The sequence below is a fragment of the Pelophylax lessonae genome (assembly GCF_965119305.1).
Source record: "Pelophylax lessonae genome assembly, chromosome: 8".
NCBI classification, from domain to species: Eukaryota; Metazoa; Chordata; class Amphibia; order Anura; family Ranidae; genus Pelophylax; species Pelophylax lessonae.
Window position 1 is genome coordinate 108,498,834 of NC_138775.1, and position 25,222 is coordinate 108,524,055.

At 49.0% G+C, this 25,222-nt stretch overlaps 1 protein-coding gene across 4 annotated transcripts in view; it reads right to left on the reverse strand.

The window, feature by feature from the left end:
• The window catches only part of TNRC6B (trinucleotide repeat containing adaptor 6B), a 754,281-nt gene that overhangs the window by 93,975 nt on the left and 635,084 nt on the right, over positions 1-25,222 (reverse strand). For all 4 annotated transcript variants that reach the window (XM_082265794.1, XM_082265793.1, XM_082265791.1 and 1 more), the window contains one exon: positions 24,286-24,432. In XM_082265794.1, coding sequence (XP_082121920.1) covers positions 24,286-24,432 — 147 coding nt within the window. The remainder of the gene's footprint in view (positions 1-24,285; positions 24,433-25,222) is intronic.

Sequence of the window (25,222 nt, forward strand, 5' to 3'; positions counted from 1 at the left end):
CACACCAGGCAATAGACGCCCTCCAGGTAAGATGGTAAATCTTCCTGGAGTGAACTGTCTGAGCCTTCAGGAAGGCCGAGAACAACAGCATCCGAGAGACCCTATCCTCTCGAAGCTTGGCTACCAACAGCCATGCCGTCAAAGCCAGAGACAGTACAACAGGATGGAATAACGGCCCCCGGAGACAGTAGAACATCTCACAGCGGAAGCCACCAGGGCTGCTCGACAACCATCCACCCAAGGTATGCGTACCAAGACCGACAAGGCCAATCTGGGACCACCAGAGATATTTGGACCCGTTCCGACGCCACCGGTGGAGGAACCTGGACAGCAGTCAAATCGGAGGGATGGCCGATACTGGTGACAGGGCACCACCAACGCGTCCACGGCGACTGCCAGAGGACCGCGGGTTCTGGCCACGAACCATCCCACCTTCATGTTGAGACGGGACGCAAACAAAGCTATGTTCGGAGACCCCCACCGGGCACACAGGAGGCAAAACACCCCAAGATGCAGGTACCATACCCCCTGGTCCCTGCAGGACCTAATCCCGCCCCGCAGGGTTGGAATTTTTCCTTCCCTGGGAGAAAAAAAACTTGCGTGAGTGGAATCCAGGACCATCCGAGATAAACCGAACTCCTGGAGCATCTGAAAACGCGACCTGTAGATCGCTTGACAGAGCGGCACACGAGTCCGCCCACAACAGGAGGTCGTCCAGAAAACGGAGGACTGTAATCCCCTTCACACGCAGCAAAGCTAGCACCAGAGCCAAAACCTTGGTGATTACCCTGGGAGCCGAAGCGAGACCAAAGGGTAATGCCACAAATAGAAAATGCTCCTCTGCCACTGCGAAGCAGAGACACCGTTGCTGACCTCCGTAGATAGGGATGTGCAGACATGCATCCCTTTGGTCAATGGAGACCAGAAGCCCCCTGGACTCAACGATGCCCCCATCAACCAGATGGATGCCATCCGTAACTTCTGCACCCGCACAAAGCGGTCCAGAGACTTGAGGTATAAAAACTGAGGCACTCTTCCCTCTTACCTGGGAACCGTGAACAGGTTGGAATATAACCCGTGAAACCTGTCCCGCTGAGGGACTGGCACAATGACTCCTAGGGCGAGAAGCTCTCGCACCGCCTCCCTTGAGCTCATGTAATCGATCGGGAAACAGATGGAGATTTGAGGGAAGGAAACCTGTCTGCGGGGCGAAAATGAAACTCGATCTCGCACACTGAATGAAGCAGTTTGTGAACCCACTGAATTAGCGACAACCAGGGTTCAGGAAAAGTAACGCAGACAGCCCTCCACCCCCGAAAAGGGTGAGGGCGTTCCTCGGGGCGGAGGAGGACCGGGCAGCCGAACCGGCCTTACCGGTCATGGGCTTCCCAGACCATGGCTTCCTGCGACCGCCTGAGGCCTTGAAGAATTTACTTCATTTCCGTGCCCCTGAGGCGCGAAGGGACCCACAGTGCGGGGAGATTTCACCTTTAGAGGTGTGGGGCAAAAGGGAAACCACACCACCTGTAAGACCTTCGAGCAACGCATCTAAGGCATTCCCAAAGAAGCCGAATTCCCATAAAAGGGACATCATGCATGCCCCCAATCAATTGCAGAGTGCCACAGCAATGCCCCCAATCAATTGCAGAGTGCCACAGCAATGCCCCCAATAAATGCAGAGTGCCCACAGCATTGCCCCTAATAAATGCAGAGTGCCCACAGCATTGCCCCTAATAAATGCAGAGTGCCCACAGCATTGCCCCCAATCAATGCAGAGATGCCAGTGTTCCCCCCGCGAGACCCGTGCACTTACCTCACGAGTCATGGCAGCTTCTCTTTAGTCCCCAGCTCCCGCATCCCCGCGTCTCCTCAGTCCTCCCGCCTCCTCCTCGGACCTCGGCCAATGGCATGGGGTGGTATGCCTTTCAGCCAATCAGGAAGCGGGAGGACCAGCTCCCTGATTGGCCAGGAGGAGGATCCATGTGACAATAGCGAATTTTCATTTGCTATTGCCACACAATGGACGGGCTCTCGGGCGCACTGCTCAGCTCACTACCTTCACCGTTTTTACGTCGTCTGCGCCGTCTGAAATTTTGCTGCGTGGGACCGTCAATTAGACTGCGCTACCGCGCATGCGCACAGCTTAAAGGGAACATTGACCCACAGCATCCAAGAAGTGCAACCACTATAGCGTGTTCCTGCGCTGCAGTGGAGGAGGACCCCTCCTCCATCCCATCAGAATGTGAGGACTGGAACCACTCAGGGGGGACATTGTCCGTGGCAACCAAATCAGGCTCCGAGTCAGAAAAAACAGAGGGTATTGGCCGTTTTTGGAGTAGTGCGTTTAGACAGCAGCAGACCATCCTGCACGCCAAGGTCGCCAGTGAAGCAGATAAGGAGGCCATGGAAGAGGATTCAGGGGTTCCTGAAGCACCAACCAGGTCTGTGGGGAATTTGCCATCCTGGGACTCCAATTCGCATTAAGACACTGGCCCTTTAAATTGGCAGTTCCCGCGGTGCACACCGCTGGCGGAGACCCCTTTAAAACTGCTAAGGCAACAGAGAAAGAACCGTTTTGCAGGAAAAAGAAACATAAAAAAAATCAGCCCCACAGTGACACAGTAAAACCTCACTTCACGCATGCTGCTGCAGTGAAGGGAGAAGTGACTGCCCGCACTAGGGGCCAATTCATGCCCTGAGCCACAATACAATGAATGCCATTTGAAAGTAAATGGGAAGAAGCACTCACAAAATGGCTGCCACCCTTACTAGACGGCCGCCCTCAACAAAGAAGGCGCCTGAACCTGCGCCCACAGTGAGAAAATGGCTGCTGCACATACAATGAGGCCAGATAGCCTGCCCTCACCCATAATGGCGGATGATCGAACGGCGCCAAATTAGTACAAACCCAGGGACCTGGCCACTGCGGGGACACCTCAGAGGCACCCCGCAGACATACAACAAGCCCCCACACCCCCCATCCAGACAGTGTGCACTGCACAGCGCCACCAGCGGGGGGCAGGAAGGTAGGGGCCGCCCAAAACGGCCAGGGAGGGGGATACAACAGAGACCACGGTTTTTTCTGCCTTCACCTAGGAGTGGACCCACAACACCCCCCCCCATATAACTGATAACTGTCCTGGGGACAAGGGGGTAGTACCACTCACCATTCCACGGATTGCGGACTCTGCTCTGACACAGAACACCTCCCACCCTGAGTGGGGGTGCCGGCAGCCAGGAAGGGATGCTAGCAACACAGGGCATTCTGGAGTTGAGACATCCCGGGGAAGATGGATTCTCCGCAGGCTGGTCCCTGTCCTCAGGGGCACTGTCGTTGCGAGGCCAGGGTGCACCAATGACCTGTGATGCTTGTTGGCAGGCTGGGACTCCAAAAAGGATCTATATTAACCAGTGCGAGGCTCAGCTCTGCTGTCGCTTGTAGTCCTCCAAGGAACCTTCTGACTAACTAGTGATAGTGAGTGAGGAAAGAAATAAAAAGAAAAACTGAATTTTTGTAAAATCTTACCTGTAAAATTCCTTTCTCTGAGTCCTCCGACAGTCGCCGCCTCTCCATATTCGTCACAATGGGGTAATTGACCTTTGCTCCGTAGGAGTAGCTAGGCAACAGAATATGTCAATATTAAAGCTTTTAGCATATCCCACCCCCAGGGGGTGGTCCCCTCAGTCAATACCCTTTTGCTTCCTGTATCCATACCTCAGTTTCAGTAGAAGAGCAGTAGAGTACATAAACAAACCCCAAAAGAGGGGCGGGGGCGGCGACTGTCGGAGGACTCAGAGAAAGGAATTTTACAGGTAAGATTTTACAAAAATTCCGTTTTCTCTTACGTCCTCCGACAGTCGCCGCCTCTCCATATTCGTCACAATGGGGACGTCCCAAAGCAGTGCATACATGAGGGGTGGGAAACGCAGCCGCGCCTAAGGCAACGCCGGACCCACATCAGAGAAAGGAACCTTACCAAAGGAAGGAAACTAGCTGGGCAGCATGAAAAAACTTTGCTCAACAGGAGCAACAACCCAGGAAGAACAAATAACCCAGCGATAAAAACATCCCAAACAGCCAAGGGCCCAAAAACAAGGGACCCCAAGGTACTGCCGCACTAAGAACCTTGCGGCCAAAGGAAGCATCTGCCGATGCCTGAACATCCACTTTGTAGAACTTTGAGAAGGTGTGAACGGACGACCAAGTCGCCGCCTTACACACCTGGGCCACGAGGCCCGATGATGACAGGCCCAAGACGCACTCAGCGATCTGGTAGAGTGCGCCTTCACAGGCATAGGGGGAACTTTTCCCTTCAAAGCATATGCCTGCTCAATAGTCTGTCTGATCCATTTGGCGATGGTAGAAGCCGACGCCGCCATGCCCTTCCGAGGCCCCTCTGGAAGGACAAATAGAGAATCCGTCTTGCGAAAGGATTTTGTCGATGACAGGTAAACCCTGATCGCCCGAACAACATCCAAGGAGTGTAAATCCACCTCCTTCGGATGTTTAGGCTTCGCGCAAAGCGAAGGCAAGACAATGTCCTCATTGAGGTGAAATTCCGAGATCCTCTTCGGAAGAAAAGAAGGGTTAGGTCGCAAGACCACCTTATCCAAGTGAATCACCAAATATGGAGACCTGCAGGACAAGGCCGCCAGCTCCGACACTCTGCGAGCCGAAGTGATCGCCACCAAAAAAAGCGACCTTCTTGGACAACATGGGCAACGAGATCTCCCTGATCTTTTCAAAAGGAGCATGTTGCAACACGGACAGAACAAGGTTCAAGTCCCATGGAGGCAAAGGCTCCCTCCTAGGAGGGACCAGGTGTCGCACCCCTTGAACAAAGGTGCTAACCAAGGAGTTAGACGCCACAGGACGTTGAAAGAACGGCCAGCGCAGAAATCTGACCCTTAATCGTGGCCAACGCCAAACGCTGGTCCACACCCATTTGAAGGAAAGACAACACTCTAGACACCGAGTATGAGCGAGGGGAAAACCCCCTGGACTCACACCAGGCAAAATAGGCCTTCCAAGTAGGGTAGTAATCCTTCCCCGAGGAGGTCTTTCTAGCGTTGATCAAAGTGTGAATGACCTCAGGGGAGAGACCCCTATCCCTCAGGACCTCAGTTTCAACAGCCAGGCCGTCAAAGCCAGCGACTGTAAAGCAGGATGGAATACCGGTCCTTGAGACAGAAGATCTTCTCGAAGAGGCAGACGCCACGGAGCGTCGACCGCCAGATTCACGAGGTCTGCGTACCAAGACCGGCGAGGCCAGTCTGGCGCCACCAGAATCACCGTGAGCGGTTCCGAGGACAACCTGCGAAGGAACCTGGATAGCAGCTGAATCGGTGGGAATGCATACATCAGGAGATATTGATGCCACGGAGCCACCAACGCGTCCGCCCGAGGATCGCGTGTCCTTGCCACGAACCTTCCCACCTTGTTGTTCAGACGAGACGCGAACAGGTCCACATCTGGAAGACATCCGGGTGGAGAGACCATTCCCCCTGGTCCAGGGTCTGGCGACTCAGATAATCCGCCTGCCAGTTCTCCACCCCCGGAATGTGAACTGCCGATATCGCCGGGACGTGCGTCTCGGCCCAAGATAGAATGTCGGCCACCTCCCGAGCTGCTCGGCACTCCTGGTGCCCCCTTGGTGGTTGATGTAGGCCACTGCTGTGGCATTGTCCGTCTGCACCCGAACCGGACGGCCCTGAAGCCTGTCCGTCCAACGCCGAAGGCAGAGATTTATCGCCCGCAATTCCAGAATGTTGATCGGAAGGGAGGATTCCCCCTCCGACCAAGTACCCTGGGCGGACAGAACGCCCAGAACACCACCCCAGCCCGACAGGCTGGCATCCGTGGTGATCACCGTCCACGAAAGAGGGCGAAAAGACTTGCCCCCCCGACACTGCCGGGGATTGTAGCCACCACAGAAGATCCCTTCTGGTGCGAGGACTCAACGAGATCTGAAGATCCAGAGATTGAGGCCGCCCGTCCCACCTGGACAGGATCTCCGCTTGGAGACCCCTCGTGTGAAACTGTGCAAAGGGAATCGCCTCGAAGGCCGAGACCATCAATCCCAGACACCGCATGCTCGTCCGGAGGGACGAGCACGGAACGTCCCTGAGGGACCTGACTTCTTCCTGAAGTGTCCTGAGCTTGTCTTCCGGCAGGAAGACCTTCGCCTGAACAGAGTCCAGAATCATTCCCAGGTAGGGAAGACGAACCGACGGACACAGCGTCGATTATGGAAAGTTTATTGTCCAACCAAACTCCTGCAGAGTTTGCATCGTGACGGACAGGTCTTCCACCAGACCCTGACTGGTCGCAGACCGAACCAGAATGTCGTCCAGATACCCCAGGACCGAGATGCCCTGGGCCCTCAATAAGGCCAGAACCGGTGCAAGCACCTTGGTGAACACCCGCGGAGCCGAAGCGAGACCAAAAGGAAGCGCCACGAATTGGTAATGATCCTCCGCAATGGCGAATCGAAGGTACCTCTGGTGACCCTCGAAAATGGGGATGTGAAGGTACGCATCCTTCAAATCGATGGAGGCCATGAATTCTCCCGGAACTAGAGCAGCCACCACCGAGCGCAGGGATTCCATGCGGAACTTGCGAACCCGCACAAAGCGGTTCAGAGCTTTTAAGTCCAGAATCGGATGTACTTTGCCCTCCTTTCTGGGCACAGTGAACAGATTGGAGTAAAACCCCCGAAATCTGTCCCGATGAGGCACCGGAACCACCACTCCCTGAGCCCGCAGGTCCCGCACCGCCAGGTGCAGATCCCGCAAAACGCTCCGGAGACAGTTGAAGATTTGAGGGAAAAAATCTGCTCGCCGGCCGAGAGAGAAACTCGATCTTGTAACCGGACCGAACGATCTCCTGAACCCACCTGTCCCGAACGCGGGCCAGCCAGGGTTGAAGAAAACCGAGCAAACGTCCCCCCACCCCAGAACTGGGTGAGGGCGCCCCTTCAGGCCGCATTGTTATGGGCAGCGGATCCAGACTGGCCGGACTTTTGCTTACCTGTCCATGGCTTCTTTTGAGAGCCTTGGCCTTTGAAGGGTTTGCCCTTATAGTGCGACCGAAAGGCACGAAAGGACCCCTGAGCGCGTCTAAATGAAGCATGCTTCTTACCTTGAGCAACCTTAGCCTTGTGGGACTGGGGCAAGAGCGTGCTCTTACCCCCAGTGATCCCCTTTATCAGCGTATCCAAGGAGTCGCCAAAAAGGCGAGATCCCGTATAAGGTAGATTAGCCAGAGTTTTGCGAGAAGATTGGTCCACAGACCAACATTTCAGCTAAATCAAGCGGCGTGTCAACACCGCCACGCTGTGCACATGTGCAGCCAAAGGGACTAAATCTAAGTCCGCATCACACAAATACATGACACCCTGATGAATTTGATCTACCATAGCCAACGTTGTCGGCGGGGCAGAATCAGCCACCAGGACGCGCCTGAGCACCTGCGTCCAATCCGCGACAGCCTGAGCTGCCATAAGTGAAGCAAAAATAGCTTTTAGCATGGAACCGGTAACCGAGTAAGTATGGCGGGCAAGAGACTCCAGCCTCCTGTCCGTGGGATCCCGGAACACCGGGGTATCCTCCGCCGGAATCGCAGTAGATTTATTTAAAACCGCCACCGCGTGATCCACCGGAGGCGACACACACCAACGTTCATCAGTGGCGGGTGTGAAGGGATAACGCAGCTTGAACCTACTCGGCACAGCAAAAGGCTTCTTTATATTGCGCCATTGTTCACTAACAGCGCGCTGAAAATCCTCAGTGCAAGGAAAAACCTGTGAAGATTTGCGTCTCCTCTGCGTCCCATAAGAGGCCAGGACGGCAGGGGGACATGGTTCATCCTGCAAATGCAGTGTTTGTTTGAGAGAAGCAACCAATTCATCCATGATTGCAAGCTCCTCAGACGAGCCAGGGGGGGAATCATCAACCCCCTCAACCTCCGCCTCCCCTTCCGACCCTACAAGGTCCAGGGACGAACGGGACCCCGATAAGGGGACCCCAGCCATAGCAGCCCCATCACCATCGCCCTCTGAATCAGAGGAAATTGAAACTCTGGGCCGTTTTGTGGACTGAGCAGCCACAAGCATCTGCACCTGAGCAGCTAGGTTAGCCACAATGGTAGCCAAATCGCCCCCTTCGGGGGAAGCAGCAGACCCTTGGCCCCCCACTAAAGTGGGAGGAAATTTGCTTTCCTGAGAATCCATGCCCCAAAAGTTTGCAGGAAAAAAAGGGGTACTGTCCCTTTAAGAGCGCGGCAGCGCAGCCCACCGCGCACACACAGCACACACCGACCCCCACAGGGCGAAGTACAACAAACTTAGGCAATGAATACAGGAATAAGGAATATAAACCTGGAGAGATCCCTCAGGCTGCTGCATCGATCGCTGGTCTCAGGGCAAAGGAAGTGATGTAATACAGACCGCTCCTATAAAGCCTATGGAAGGCTCCACAAACATGGCCGCCGGTGGGGGACTGCAAAGGCTGAGCATGCAGCGCTGACATGCGGTCTGAGCAATCGCCGCCAAAATGGCGGCGCTTGGTGCCAAAAACGCCGCTCTCCTCACACAGGAATGGCCAGCATATGCTAATAAAAAAATGGCGGACCGCCGCAAGTATGCATAACATGTGTCACACCATGCCCCACAGCATACAGCCTGTCACATAGAGAAAATACACCACTTGCAACACAGCACAGTGTAGGATGGCCCCCCTCCTTGCAGCCCACAGAAGCAGCAAACCAGACAGGGAGCCCAATAGTGTGTACAGAATGCAGGGTTACACAGTCCCAGACTGACACCCACTAAACAGACAGGTCCCCACACAGAGTACACTTACCTTCTGAATGGCGTGGGGAGCCCGCACAAGCGATCAAGCCGCTGCACAGAGGACAGGGAGAGTCGCAGCCAGGACTCAGCAGAACTGCGGTGCGAAACCGCATGGCGTCCAGTGAGGTAGCCACCTCACCGCAGCATCCCTGCAACGAACAGGGATGGGTCGTTCACACATGCCAGGAAAAAACCTGACTGAACGCTCGATGGCAGGCTGGGAAGCCACTGGCCCACAACCTGCGACCAGGGGGGCCAGCCCGAGACCCAGCCCGCACGATCCTCTTCATCAGAAGAACTAACTAATGCTGAAAAAATAAACAGCTAAGTAAAGATAGAGAAAACCACTCAAATAAAATCAAAAAGAAGATAAAGGCTAAGACAAAAAAGCCCCAGCACAGAAACAGCCTGCTACTCCTGATAGCTAGACAATGAAACTGAGGTATGGATACAGGAAGCAGGAGGGTATTGACTGAGGGGACCACCCCCTGGGGGTGGGATATGCTAAAAGCTTTAATATTGACATATTCTGTTGCCTAGCTACTCCTACGGAGCAAAGGTCAATTACACCATTGTGACGAATATGGAGAGGCGGCGACTGTCGGAGGACGTAAGAGAAAAACTGTTTGCAAAGAAAAAGAGAAAAAACAACTGAGACATAGGTCCCAGCAGGTAAACCTATGACTTAATCCTACGCTAGGCAGCATAAAACTGAAGAGCAGCTCCAAGTGGCTGATGGGTAATAGCTGTGGCATAGACCCCTAGAGGTGTTTTATGTGTAAAAGTTTTTGTTTGGTAACCTTTTCACTGCCTAGCCTACTCCTGTAGAGAGGCGCATTACCCACTCGTGAAGGCTAACTGAAAAGGCTGCGACTGTCAGAGGAAGTAAGAGAAATCAAAATATTTTTAACATTTCAGGCCAATTTGTTTTCTGCTAGATATTTTTGGTAAAAAAAGAAAAAAAATTGCAATAAATGTATTTTGATTGGTTTGCGCAAAAGTTATCGTGTCTACTAACTACGGGAAAGATTTATGTAATTTTTAATGTTTTTTTTTTTTTATACTAGTAATGGCGGCGATCTGCAATTTTTTGCGGAACTGCGACATTGCGGTGGATAAATCGGACCCCTGACATTTTTGGAGGTACCATTGACATTACTACAGTAATCAGTGATAAAAATATGCACTATTACTGTAATAATGACACTGGCAGGGAAGGGGTTAACAATATAGATCAAGGTGTTAAATGTGACCCTAGGGGAGTGATTCTAACTCTATGAGAGTTGGGCTATGGGGGTTGGGCTTCTGAAATGATCAGAGACATGTGATCCTATACAGCGGGATCACATGAGCTCTGTAATCATCCCAGGGAGAAGGACGGTTGGCTGTGTTTACAACAGCCGACCATCCTCTCTCAGCGGGGAGCGATCGCGGGTGTCAGGTGGCAATCGGAGGCGCCTGACACCCGCATCGGCTTCCCAGCTGACAATCGGGGGTGGGAGCGCGCCGTCGCCCCCTAGCTCCTCCCAGGTGAGCGACGTAGATCTACAATGTTTTGCCGGTACGAGCCAGCCTGCCGCAGTAAATATACAGGAGGCGGTCTGCAACTGGTTAAGGAGCAAGGCCGGGAAGCTGGACGCTGTGTCCTTAACAACGGATGAGTCATCAGTGGTCAATGAGCTTCCCCACTGACAGCTGAATGCGCAAAAAAAAAAAAAAAAAACCCCAAACCCCCCTGAAAAAAAAAAAAATGGCGCCCCTCCCCCCCAAATCCATACCAGATCCTTATCTGAGCATGCAGCCTGACAGGCCAGGAAAGGCTGCACCCCAATGAGAATGAGCATGCAGTTTTGGGGGGGGGACCAAATTATTGCCCGAGGGTCCCTCTCAAAATCCATACCAGACCTAAGGGGTTTAGTATGGATTTTGGAGGTAACCTCAATGCGGTTTTTTTTTTTTTTTAATTAAATCTTGCCAAGCCCTTTTTTTTCTTTTTATACATTTTTTCATTTTTGATACTATCAATGCAACAAAAAGGGCGGTGCCACCAGGTAACATTGCCAGGTGGGCTCCACCCCTTACGTATATAAGAACTGTCAAGCGGTTGAGTCTGCAGTAGGTGGTTAGCCTTTGTTGCGGGCAGAGCCTTTTTTTTTTTCCAGTCCAGCGGTGGTGTCAGGCTCATGATTGACAATGGATCTACATTGGGAACATTTTTTTTTTTATTTATAGGGATTGTCAAAAACTGTGCATATTGTTTTTGATTTCTTTGACACTTTTTGGTGAATGGGTAGGGGTACTATGTACCCCATACTGATTCACATGGGGGGGGGGCAGGATCTGGGGAACCCTATGTTAAAGGGGGCTTCCAGATTCAGGCCCCCCCAAAGGGCTGGTATGGGTGGGGTGGGGGACTCCCACACAAGTTTTTTTTCACATTTTTCTATTGCTTGCAATTTAAATGTCATTTTTCTCTTTATAAATGTCAGTTTTGTCGCAGTAGATTCTATACATGGTACATATACGCCACTTTACATGCAGACTAAGGGGCCCCTCAGGTACTATGTGAATAGGAATTTTTCATTTTTATTGTTTCACTTTAAGCATCATTGCTCCTTTAAAATGTTTTGCATTGGTACATATGCCTCAGGGCAGGAGCCGGGTCCCCATACCCTTTTTGGGCCAATAACTTGCATATAAGCCTTTAAATTGGGGACTTTAGATTTTTCAAGCTCGGGTTACATAGACTTCAATGGGTTCAGAGTTTGACCCTGGACCTTTGCTGTGTTCGGAAGTTTTGGTGCGAACTGAACCGGGGGGGGGATTGTTCAGCTTATCTGCTTCGGTAATCCGAAACATTACACAGCTCAATATCACTGCACTGTAATAAAAAAAAAAAAACAGCATGTGCAGATTTTTTTTATGCAGAAATCGGCAACATGCATTCAGTTTACTTCAAGTGCCATTGACCACCAATGATTGTGGGATTTTTTTAACCACTTCAACTCCAGGAGGTTTACCCCCTTCATGACTAGGCCATTTTTTTCCAGATACATCACTGCATTACTTTAACTGACAATTTTGCGGTCGTGCAAAACTGTACCCAAATAACATTTTCGTCCTTTTTTCCTACAAATAGAGCTTTCTTTTGGTGGCATTTGATCACCTATGCGTTTTTTTATTTTTTGCGCTATAAACAAAAAATCACTGACAATTTTGAAATAAAAAAAAAAATACATATATATTTTTTTACTCTCTGCTATAAAACATATCCAACAAAAAAAAAATCTTATTTCTTCATCAATTTAGGCCAATATGTATTCTGCTACCTATTTTTGGTAAAAAAAAAAAAAAAGTTTCAGTGTCTATAAACTATGGGATATATTTATGGGATTTTTATTTATTTTTGACTAGTAATGGCAGCGATCAGTGACTTATGGCAGGACTGCAATATTGTGGCAGACAAATTGGACACTGACACTTTTTTGGGAACCAGTGACATTAATACAGTGATCAGCGGTAAATATATATGCACGGTCATTGTACTAATGTAAAGCAGGAAGAAAGGTGCCCTGGGACTTGAGTTGAGGTGATCACAGAGGGGCCGATGGATGTAGTAATACAAATAGGTTTATTGAAAGTATAATCATCATAATATATGACCACATGTACATACATGAACAAAATATGCTCGCAAGTACAGTAAACACATTGCATAGTTGAACTGGAGCATCATAAAACTCGACGCGTATCGTGAGGAACATAGCTCACTTCTTGAGTATATACTCATCAACTGGTCTGAAAAGTACATAAAGTATCAATATGAATTGTAAAAATATATATGTATCATATTGTCTAACAAAATACAGAGTCATATGAAGGAGCCTATGCTGGGAATACATACTTGCAATGGGATGAAGCCAAATTGAATGAAATGCTACTATAATCCCGCGGTGGTGGTAAAGGCACAGTCCTGGAGCTGGAGGCCTGGGGTGACAAACATCACAATGGAGAGCAGATGGGGGACAATAGAGACCAAGTGGTAGTGAGAAATGTCCTCACTACCGCTGGCATGCCTCCCTTGAGCCAACTGACATGGCGTGCAGGTGTGGTGCTGATCGTGCCCCACATGGGCTACAAATGGGCGGACAGTATCCTTGGAGTTTCTCTTTCCCAGATCAATCAATACGAATGGGCAACGCCTACTCATTCATATACTACAACACCTATGTGGTTAGTACTCCTTTCTTGACACTCTTTACTTCTTTTCTTTTTCTCTTTTCTTTTATTGTCCTTTTTCTTTTCCTGCACCTATATCCATGTTTCTGCTACACCTTTGGTATTTCTACTACACTTCCCATTTATGTCAGCTGCATTAGGTGATGTAGCAATGCATGCACACTTGAAAACACATGGCCTCCCTTGAACCACCTGCCATGGCGTGCAGGTGTGGTGCTGCTTGCGCCCCACATGGGCTACAAAGGGGTGGACAGTATCCTTGGAGTTTCTCTTTCTCAGACCACTCAATCAACATGAATGGACAACACCTACTTATTCACATCCTCCAACACCTATGTGGTTAGTACTCCTTTCTTGACACTTTACCCCAATCTATCACTTGATTTCACCTTGGCTCTTCAGCCTGCTCATATTGTTTTTATCCACTACATTTTAGTTGTTACTTTCAATCACTATGTTTTCATTCACAATTGGCCACTTCACTTCCCCCTTTTTCTTCTTTTCCTTTTCTCTTTTCTTTCCTTTCATTGTCCTTTTTTTTTTTCCTGCCCCTATATCCATGTTTCTGCTACACCTTTGGTGTTTCTATTACACTTCCCATTTATGTCATCTGCAACAGGTGATGTAGTAATGCATGCACACTTGAAAATACTCCCATTACTTTTTTCTTTGCTACATCATCATGTGATGCAATACCCAAACTTGCATACATCTGGCTCAGCAGCATACACGGATATTCAAGGACATTTCTCACTACCACTTGGTCTCTATTATCCCCCATCTGCTCCCCATTGGGATGTTTGTCACCCCACGCCTCTAGCTCCCGGACTGTGCCTTTACCACCGCCGCGGGATTATAGTGGCATTTCATTCAATTTGGCTTCAAGTATGGCAAGTATGGCTTGGCAAGTTTCCCAGCATAGGCTCCTTCATATGTCTCTATATTTTGTAAGATAATATGATACATATATATTTTTACAATTGATACTTTATGTACTTTTCAGACCAGTTGATGAGCATGTACTCCTGAAGAAGTGAGCTATGCTCACGATACGCGTCGAGTTTTATGATGCTCCAGTTCAACTATGCAATGTGTTTACTGTACTTGCGAGCATATTTTATTCATGTATGTACATGTGGTCATATATTATGATTGTTATACTATCAATAAACTTACTTTCAATAAACCCATTTGTATTACTACATCCATCGGCCCCTCTGTGATCACCTCAACTCAAAGTCCCAGGGCACCTTTCTTCCTGCTTTGCATTGTTATTAGGGATTAAGGTGTTCACTGATAGTACCAGACCTTTTTTATCCCTGTTGTGGTCATTGTACTAATGACACAGGCTCGGAAGGGGTAATCAAAGGGCTGTGTGCTTAGCTAGTGTTTTAGTGCAGGAGGTACTTTTACTAGTGTAATGCATGGAACTGTGTCCCTGCTTTGCAGGAACACAGGATCTATGCTTTATGTACTGACAGAATAGACATCTGCTTATATAGGCAGAATGCATTTCTGCCCGTGCAACGAACGATCAGCAGGTGCTGGCGGACAAAGTCCGTGGGACCTGCTGATTGGCTCCTGCTGTGAACCTGGGCTCCCGCTACCGGAAAGTGCAAGATCATGCATATATACGTGATCCTGCGCAGCGCATGTAAACATGCTATAGGGTAGTCGGCAAGTGGTTAAAAAGGTAAAAAAAAAAAAAAAAGGCAAATGTAACCAAATTTTGATGTTTTACCCTATGTATAGCAAAATTATTAGGTGTACACAGTGGGTGTGCAACATCCTAAACACCCCATGCGGTACAGATTTACCCTGCTGATATTTTACCAAAGCCCCCCAACAGAGCTCCTAAAAACATTGTAAAAAATACAATAATAAAAATAAAAAAACGACAGACCCCCTCCACTGCCTTACTGACACCAATCTCTGCCCTACTGACATGGTCCATGTTTTAAAACAATTAAAAACATTTTTTTACATTCATTTAGAAATGTGTGTTTATATATGTAATTTTTGTCATAAATAGTTATGATTTTCTTTTACTTTTATGTTATTACTTTTATTTTACAATATTTTTTATTTTAAACACATTGTGGCCAGAGCAATGTAAGGTTACCATGGTAACATTATAAAACTCTGGGGAAGTGATCAGGATTTATTTATTTTTTTTTACACATTATGTATGCCTATAGCAGTAAAAATGGATTTTTGTAAAATCTTACCGTAAAATCCTTTTCTCTTAAGCTCATTGACAGACGCAGTCCTCTTGATTAATATCAAATTGGGTTATACTGCCCTCTACAGGAGTAGGACACTAGGCAGAAGGAAAACGTTCTGGCCACACCTTAGGGGCAGTCCCAGAGGGTATATCCTCTCTCTCTCTGCTACAGGATGTTAGTTATGTCACAAAGCAGTGTCAGAGAATTTAACCCAACCCAACTCAAAAGTAGAGGGGCGGGTACTGCGTCTGTCAATGAGCTTAAGAGAAAAGGATTTTACGGTAAGATTTTACAAAAATCCATTTTTCTCGGTCGCTCATTGACAGACGCAGTCCTCTTGATTAATATCAAATTGGGACGTCCCAAAGCAGTGCCACAAATGAGGGGTGGGATAACAGAAATCAAAATTTAAATCCAGAAGGCCCAAACGGTGCCGACTAGAAGTCTTAAAGGCTCATCAAACCAAAGGATGAGACTCCAACAGAAAAAAACCCTCGAGGTAGACCAACGGTCTCCTCAAATTGCGGCCTGCAAAACCTTGCGGCCAAAAGAGGCATCCGCCGATGCCAACACATCAACTTTATAATATTTTGTAAAGGTATGAACCGACGACCAGGTAGCCGCCTTGCAAACCTGGACCACTGACGCCTGATGGCAGAAGGCCCAGGAAGCACTAAGCGCCCGAGTGGACTGCGCCTTAACAGGGAACGGAGGATTCCGACCCTTATTAGAATAAGCCTGTACCACCGTCTGTCTGATCCATCTGGAGATAGTCGCGGCAGATGCAGGCAACCCCTTTTTGGAGCCATCCGTGATCCGTGAATCCGTTTTACGAAACGAGTCCGTAGTTTTCAAATATACCCTGATTGCCCGAACCACATCCAAGGAATGTAACGCAAACTCCCGAGGATGACTGGGCTTAGGACACAAGGAAGGTAGCACAATATCTTCATTCAGATGAAACTCTGAAACCACCTTAGGAAGGAAGGATGGATTCGGACGAAGAACCACCTTATCCCTATGAACCATCAGATATGGGGAACGACAGGATAATGCGGCCAGTTCTGACACCCTGCGTGCAGAAGTAATAGCCACCAAGAAGGCCACCTTCTGGGATAAAGTAAGCAAGGGAATCTCCCTGATATTTTCAAAGGGAGGTTTCTGAAGAACCGACAACACCAAATTAAGATCCCAGGGCGGTAAGGGCGCGCGCACTGGCGGAGCCAGGTGCCGCACCCCCTGGATGAAATTCCGCACCAAGGAATGGGTAGCCAAAGGTTTCTGAAAGAAAATTGCCAACGCTGAAACCTGACCCTTGACCGTACTCAAGGCCAGCTTCTGCTTAACCCCCTGTTGCAGAAACGCCAAGATTCAGGTCACCGAATAGGCACGTGGAGGAAATCCAAGGGATTCACACCACGCAATATAAGACTTCCATGTGCGATGATAGACTTTTCTGGAAGTCGCTTTCCTTGCTTTAATTAAAGTAGGAATAACTGAAGTTGACAATCCCTTGTCCTTCAGCACCTGAGTCTCAATAGCCAGGCCGTTAAAGCCAGCGATTGTAAAGCAGGATGGAAGATCGGTCCCTGAGACTGCAGATCCTCCCTGAGAGGAAGTCTCCAAGGCGCGTCCGCGACCAGCCAGTCCGGAGCTACCAGGATAACTGGAATTGCCTCCACCTCTATCCTGCAAAGAAGTTTCGGCAGCAACTTGAGAGGAGGGAAGACATACAGTAGCTGATACTGTCCCCACGGGGCGACCAGCGCGTCTGCTGCGTCCGCTCGAGGATTTCGGGAGCGGGCTACAAACCACCGCACCTTCCTGTTGAGCCGAGCTGCCAACAGATCCACCTCCGGGGTGCCCTAATGAAGGCACAGCTGGTGAAATACCTCTGGATGAAGAGGCCATACCTTGATCCAGATCCTGACGGCTGAGATAATCTGCCTGCCGATTTTCCACCCCCGGAGTGAATACCGCGGAGAGAGCCGGAACAAACCGTTCTGCGCCAACGAAGAATGCTGGCCACTTCGATGGCCGCCAGGACACTCTTGGTGCCCCCTTGATGATTGACATAAGCCACGGCCGTGGCATTGTCCGACTGGATCCGAACCGGGCTGCCCTGGAGCTGCTCGGTCCCGTAAATCAGACAAAGTCTGATCACTCTCAGTTCCAATACATTTATCGGTAACCTGGATTCTATCGGAAGAAATTACTTCCCCTGGCTGAGCATCGGAGACCGAAGCCACCAGACCGGAGACTCCCTGGTCCGCTCGCTCAACCGGATCCGATTGTCCAGAGAATAGGGATTCCGATTCCATTTGAAAAGAATCTCCTTTTTGAGAATTCGGGTATGAGACTGGGCATACGGTACTGCCTCTAAGGAGGCCACCATCAGTCCCAGGATCCTCATGCAAGTCCGAAGGGAAGGCCAGTTGACAGAAAGCAACATCCGAATCGTTCACTGAATCTTCCGGAGCTTCTCCGTAAGGAGACACACCCTTGCCAAGGATGTCTCCAAAGTTAGGCCCAGATAGTTCAATCTCCTGGTGGGAACTAGGAATGATCTTTGGGAAAAGTGAAGAAAACACTGATGTCCTGCGAAGATGGGGATCTGAAATTAGGCATCCTTGCTGTCTCTGGACGCCAGGAAATCCCCCTGATGCAGGGAGGCCACCCCTGTTCAGATGGACTCCATCTTGAATTCTTGTACCCGGACAAAATGATTGAGTGCTCTTAAGTCCAGAATTGGACACACCTTGCCCTCCTTTCTGGGTATTGTGAATAGGTTTGAATAGAACCCCTGAAAACGTTCTGCTCAAGGAACGGGAACTACCACTCCTTGTTGCCTCAAGTCCATTACTGCCCCCCGCAAAGCTCTTAAGCGATCCGGGGATAGTCGAATGTTGGAAGGGAAGAATCGCACCGGTAGAAGTGATCGAAACTCGATCTTGTATCCCGACCGTATGACCTTGCGAACCCCTTTGTCCGGGATTCTGGAAAGCCATGGATCCGGAAACCGGTGAAGACGTCCCCCCACCCCCGAGATGGGTGGGGGCGCACCTTCAGGCTGTATTGGTCTTATCTTAAGGTTTGGCTGAGCCGGACTTTTGTTTACCCGACCAGCGCCCTTTGAAACCCCCTGAAGGGGCTTTGGAGGGCTTCCCCTTATCGCCCGCCCCAGCGGAACGAACAAACTTTTTATGAGCGGAAAAGGAAGGTCCTCGCCTGTTACGAGGTCCTTTACCCTTAGCAGTCTGTGGCAAAAAAGTGCTCTTGCCCCCAGTGAGATCCTTTATAATCTCATCCAAGGTGGCCCCAAACAGGCGATCCCCTTGAAAAGGGAGATTAGCCAAAGCTTTTTTGGAACCTTGATCCGCCGACCAGCACTTTAACCACAACACGCGTCTGAGGACCACTGCTGAAACCGATGCACGCCCTAACAAGGGAGTGGCGTCCAGGGCGGCGTCACAGATGAACTGTAGTCCTTGTATAATCTGCTCCATCAAATCGGATACTGCCGGGGGGATACTTCTCCCCTTTAGGTCACGGCGTAACAATTTGGTCCATTCTGTCAATGTTTGTGAAACTAAACCAATGGCAACCACTGGCCTAAAGGTTGACCCTATCAGGGAAAAAATGGAGCGGGATTCCGCTTCCACTTTACAATCCACCGGATCCCTAAAGGACGGAGCATCCTCCAACGGGATAACGGTGGCTTTATTTAGTCTGGAAATCGGTGAGTCCACCACTGGTGGTACCGTCCATTTTTTAAGGAGGGATTCCTCAAACGGATAGCGCCTAGCAATGCATTTGGAAATGGCAGGGGTTCGTTTTGGACGACCCCATTCTTCTTTAATTGGATTACCAAAACATTTGGGCAAGGGAAAAACCTTCGCCATTTTTGTAGGCTTGCTAGTACCAAAAGGAATTTCAGTATCAGCTACCTCTGCCGGTGTAACCTCAAGACTTAAAGGTTTCCCGGACAGACACAACTAGTGCGTCCACCAACGCTTCTTCTTGTGCTATGGCGGAGGCAGAAACGTCCTCCTCACTGTCTGAGGAGACTGTACCCGAGACAGCAGCCCCAGAAGAGGGACCTGCAGCTGCAGTGACAAACTCAGAATCCGTATCTGAAGTGTCAGATGAAATAGGGGTAGGCGGGGGTCGCTTTCTTGCCCCCCGTCCCTGACAGGCCACCTCCACCCGGGATACCAAAGACTCCAAAACTGCTGATAATGCATCAATCATAAGTGGGGCACTCGAGGGTCCTGCGGCCACCTCGAGGGGATCAGGTGGGGATACATGTGTGGCAGGGTCCATGATTAATCCAAGACACTTGCCAGCAAACAAAAAAAAATTGCAAAGAAAAATTTTTTTTTTTGTAATCCCCCAGCGCAACAGCGCCCCTCAGTGTTACCTGCTTCGGACCCCCACAGAGAGAGAGAGACCCCAAGGGCTCACCACCTGATGCACAGAAGCTTCTACCAAACTGCTCTCAGCGCTGTCCTTTACAGACAGGAAGTCTTTTGGATCGTTTTCCCGGGTAAAGGAGGCGGCTCCGCCCCTTTACACACCTTCCGGCGCTTCCCCTGCTACTCCTCGATGTAGCTGGTCATCTCCAAAATGGCCACCCCCATGCCGGAGACACGAGGCTACGCCAAGATGGCGGCCCCGCGCGACCTGCGGGAGAATGGCGGCGGCCCATGTGGAAAGATGGCAGCGGCCTGCTACCCCGTGCGGCCTGCGGAAGGCAGGCATCGGCCTGTGCGGCCTGTGGGAGGTGTGTGGCCTGCAGGAGGATGGCGGCCTGCGGGAGGATGGCGGCAGCGGATGGCGGTAGTCCAGGCAACTGCAACCTTAAGTATAAGGTAGGATCATATCACCCTCTTACATGGCCATCTTAAACAGTAATGCCAGCCCCTGACTTCAGTCATGGTCCCTTTACAGTGCCCACTCATACAGTGACTATCCGATAGTCAGCTCCCAAACCAAGCCTCCTGGTTCCTATTCACCTAATCACACTCAAGAGATCTGTGACACATGCTATAGGATAGAGGAGGAACCCAGGATCAAGAGGGTCCGACCATCCACAGGGGGGCCCGTGTCTATTCCCAAAACCCAACAGGGGAGAGGGGGGACATACTACTCACCATACCGGAACCGGCGGGCACCCCCTCCTAACAGAACCCCTCTCCACCGAAGTGGGGGGGCTGTTGACCAATACGGACGCCGCGACTCAGTTTCCAACTGGTCGTCGCCGTCCCGGTGAGACGTTTAACTCGCAGGGCCAGTCCCCAGTCCAGTGGGACTATGTCGCGGCCGACCCAGCGCGGAGCTAGGGCCTGCACGCGCTTGTAGGCTGACTGGGGTGACCACTGGATCTTAACATCCAGCCCGTCGCCCAGCTCCCGCATAATTGCTTGAAGATCTCACAGGAACAACTGGAGAAAAAAAGCTGCCTAAAAAATTTTTTTTCTAAAAAAATCTTGCCAGGACCAAAGATCCCAGCAAGGAACTTAGGTCCTTACTCCTGACTAGACAGAAAAAAACTAACATCCTGTAGCAGAGAGAGAGAGGATATACCCTCTGGGACTGACCCTAAGGTGTGGCCAGAACGTTTTCCTTCTGCCTAGTGTCCTACTCCTGTAGAGGGCAGTATAACCCAATTTGATATTAATCAAGAGGACTGCGTCTGTCAATGAGCAACAGAGAAATTACATTGCTATAAGCAAGCATTTTACTTAATGAAAATTATTCCTTTAGCTTGCTTTGTTGTTATTAGGTGTGATTGATCAAAGCTAAATCACATGATACAGATGGGCTGTAATTGGCCCTGCATGCCATGTAATCAAATTGACCAATCACAGCTAGAAACACAATTGTACACAATGGATGGCATGAAAGATAGCTATCCAATGTGTGTCTAAGCTGCCTGAGACTCCCCTCCTCATTGGCTGAGACAGCAGAGTGGCGTGACTGGCTCCCATTGCTTTCAATCAAAATCATTCAGCCAATCAGGACAGAGAGGGGGTGGGGCTGGGTTGCGGCTCAGTGCTTGAATGGACACAGGAAGCTGTGACTTGGATCGGGTGCCCCCATAGCAAGCTGTTTGCTGTGGGGCACTCAACAGGAGGTAGGGGCCAGGAGAGCCGATGAGGGACCCGAGAAGAGGAGGATCCAGGCTGTTTTGTGCAAAACCAACTGTATGGAGCAGATAAGTATAACATGTTTGCTATTTAAAAAAAGAAAAAAAAAAACAAGAATTTACAATCACTTTAAGGAATCACGGTTTTTTGATTTTTGAACAAACTAAATTGCACATCTATAAGATGTAGCTATTTGTTATATTTCCCTCTAGTACATATGTATGTAAATTATGTACCTGAGCTTTATTCATATGACAAAGCAGAGTTTAGAAACAATTGTCACCTGATATTCTTAAAAGACAATGTGCCTTTGTTTGAAGAAAAAAAAAAAAAATCAATATTATAAGCCTAGCGGGCTTATTACATCTGTGTTCAGTGAAACAGTGAAATTTAACCAAAATGGTCAATTTACATTGTCACCAACTGACCATATAGTACAGGGTAGTACTCTTCTGTGCTCTACAGGTCCCAGTATATACTGCACCAGCCACTTCCATCCTCTCCACTTTTGCTTGTTCTGCACACCTCTTAGCATTTGTGGACATGCTAAGGAGATCGAACAGCAATTACACGTTTGCCATTCTACCTCAGCAGCACTTGGTTGGCCCTTTATTAACCACTTCCCGCCCGCCCTATAACAGAATGACGGCGGGAATGTGGTTGTGTTATCCTGACCGGACGTCATATGACGGCGGCAGGATAACACAGCTCTGGACGCCCCCCCGGGGGCGCGCAGAGCGGCGATCGGTGATGCGAGGTGTCAGCCTGACACCCTGCACCTCCGATCTCGGTAAAGAGACTACTGACGTAGCTCTTTACCATGCGATCAGCCGTGTCCAATCACGGCTGGTCACATCGTAAACAGGAACAGCCGTTGATCGGGCATAAGGAACAAACTATTCAGAGAAAGGAGATACAATAAGACACGTGGCCACTCACTAAAACTAGAGGAAAGGCGCTTTAACCTTAAAGTGCGTAAGGGGTTCTTCACTGTAAGAACGGTAAGGATGTGGAATTCTCTTCCACAAGCAGTCGTATCAGCAGGGAGCATTGATAGTTTCAAAAAACTATTAGATGGACACCTTAAAGACCACAACATACAGGGGTATACAATGTACGGTTAAAAGCAAACACACACACGCATCATAGGTTGAACTGGATGGACTGATGTCTTTTTTCAACCTCACTAACTATGTAACTTAGTTCGTGCCTGACAGGCACGAGTAAAGGAGCGCCGATCGGCGGCTCCCCTGACAGGGGGGGGGGGGGGGGTCGGCACTGGTAATCATATCATTGATTACCAGTGCAGACCCTCGGGGGGGGGGGTGCCACTAGATCCACCAGGGATGCCCACTATGACCCCAGGGATGCCCACTATGGCCACCAGGGATGGCAATCAGGGCTCAGGGAGCCCCCCATTGCCCTCCCCATCAGTGATGCCCACCAGTGTCCTCCCTATCAGTGCTGCCCACAAGTGCCCATCATTGACATCCTTTAGTGTCGCCCACCAGTGCCCATTATTGCCCACCAGTGCCGCCTATCAGTGCCCATTAGTGCCCATCAGTGCCGCCTATTAGTGCCCATTAGTGCCACCTATCAGTGCCCATCAGTGCCACCTATCAGTGTCCATCAATGCCGCCTATCAGTGCCCAGCAGTGCCGCCTATCAGTGCCCACCAATGCTGCATATCTGTGCTACCTATCAGTGCCAATCAGTGCCGCCTATCAGTGCTGCCTATCAGTGCCACCCCATCAGTGCCGTCTCATCAGTGCTCATCAGTGCAGGAAAAAACTTATTTACAAAATTGTATAACAAACAAAAAAACGTTTTTTTTTTTTCAAACTTTTCGGTCTTTTTTTATTTGTTTAGCAAAAAGTAAAAATCGCACAGGTGATCAAATACCACCAAAAGAAAGCTCTATTTGTGAAGGGGAAAATGACATAAATTTGGTGTAGGTACAGTGTTGCATGACTGCGCAATTGTCATTCAAAATGCAAAAGCGCTAAAAGGGGAAAATTGGCCTGGGCAGGAAGGGAGGGAAGTGCCCGGTATTAAAGTGGTTAATATTACACATTTGAGTAAAGCTCAGTCCAGTTAGCTAACAGGTGGGCAAGCAAAAAAGAGGTGAAGCCAATTGGTTGGCCAAGATTCCTCAGATGCATTAAATGCTAGGCTTGAAGAGCATAGGATAGAACATCCTGTGTACTTGTTTTTCCACAAAAGCCAAGATAGTCGCTTAGTAATGATGGATGCAAATGGCCAATATTGCTTTTAGGAACAGAGTAAAGTTAGGCAGACCATGCCAAATCTTTGTTTATACTGAAAACAGGTAGACATTTTTTGCTGATTTAATACGTATCCAGACTAAACCAGATTTAACACCTTCTTCTCAATTGTGCAGGCCTGCTTGGAGACATACAGCCTTACTTCCAAAAACTTTTCCTGCCAAGTCCCCTGAATCTTGCACATGTACAGTATGCTCTGGGTCCATTCATTTTTTGGGGCAGTCAGTCTGCTGGAGGATGCCATTGGAATTAAATGGTCTGAGGTGTGAATGTGCAGGGTGAGGAGAACACAGAGGGGAGGCTTTCTGAACAAAGGTTGTGTAGCTGAATAGTAAAACCTTCTGGAATGGGGAGGAAGGCAAGTATTGGGCCAGATAGGCTGAATTCAAGGTTGGGACATACCTAAAAAGGACAACTTGTTGTTTAGCTGTTCTTTAAAGCATATCAGAATATTCATCTTCGAATACTTACATTTTTTTGTTTTGTCAATCACAAATTACATGTATAACAATGAAGCGTGACCAATATGACAAACCTGTAGGGGTGTCCTGCAGTAGCTGGTGGTCAGTATCTACGATGGGAGATGGGGCTGGACCCCCCAGAACGCTACCGGGGGTAACATAAGGGTCTGATTCTGGGTCAATGTTCGGAATTCCTTTCCATGGCACACCAGGCTGAAACTCTGCCAAAGAAATGTTGGAAAGGTGAACAAAGAGAAAAGGATCAATGTGCAACTTGCAATTTTTTCGATTTACCTACATAATTTGCCATAAGACACGAAGTGGAAACATTTTATTTTTTAAGACCCCTGATGCCCAACCTGCGGCCCTTTTTATGTGATGTGTGGCCCTCAGGCTTCAGCAGTCTGTAGTGGGAATACAGATTAGGGCAATAACATTGATCTCTACTGGCTTCATGTAAAATGTTTTTTATTTACATCTGCTGCATATCCCTAGCCAAAAATGTAGTAAATTCACAATCTCCGACCCTCATGTCCTTTATTAGGTGTATTTTTGACAGCCTTCTCAAGCATTACATATATTGAACATTATGTGTGGCCCTTTGGTGATGTCAAGGGCAGCTTTTAGCTCATAAGTTGTCAGTTGATGTCACTGCCTTTGCTTAGGCTTAACAGCTGTTATGATTTATATACTTGAAATCCCAATAAAATCATTAAACTAGAAAATAAAAATGGTATAAAACACTTTAAATCTAAAAAAGAATTAAAAAATGTGATTGTAGTAAAACAACGAAATCCTTTTCTCTGAAGTACATTGACAGACGCAGCTCCATATCTTCTTGACCATTGGGACGTCCCAAAGCAGTATTTGCATGAGGGGTGGGAAAAACAACGCAAAAAAAAAAAAAACTTAATTCCCCAAGGCTAAACTTAACTAACCAGGTAACATGGAGCTTAACCAGGAACAACTGGAGCTCAACCAGAAAAAACATACACCCTCAAAGAGAAAAAA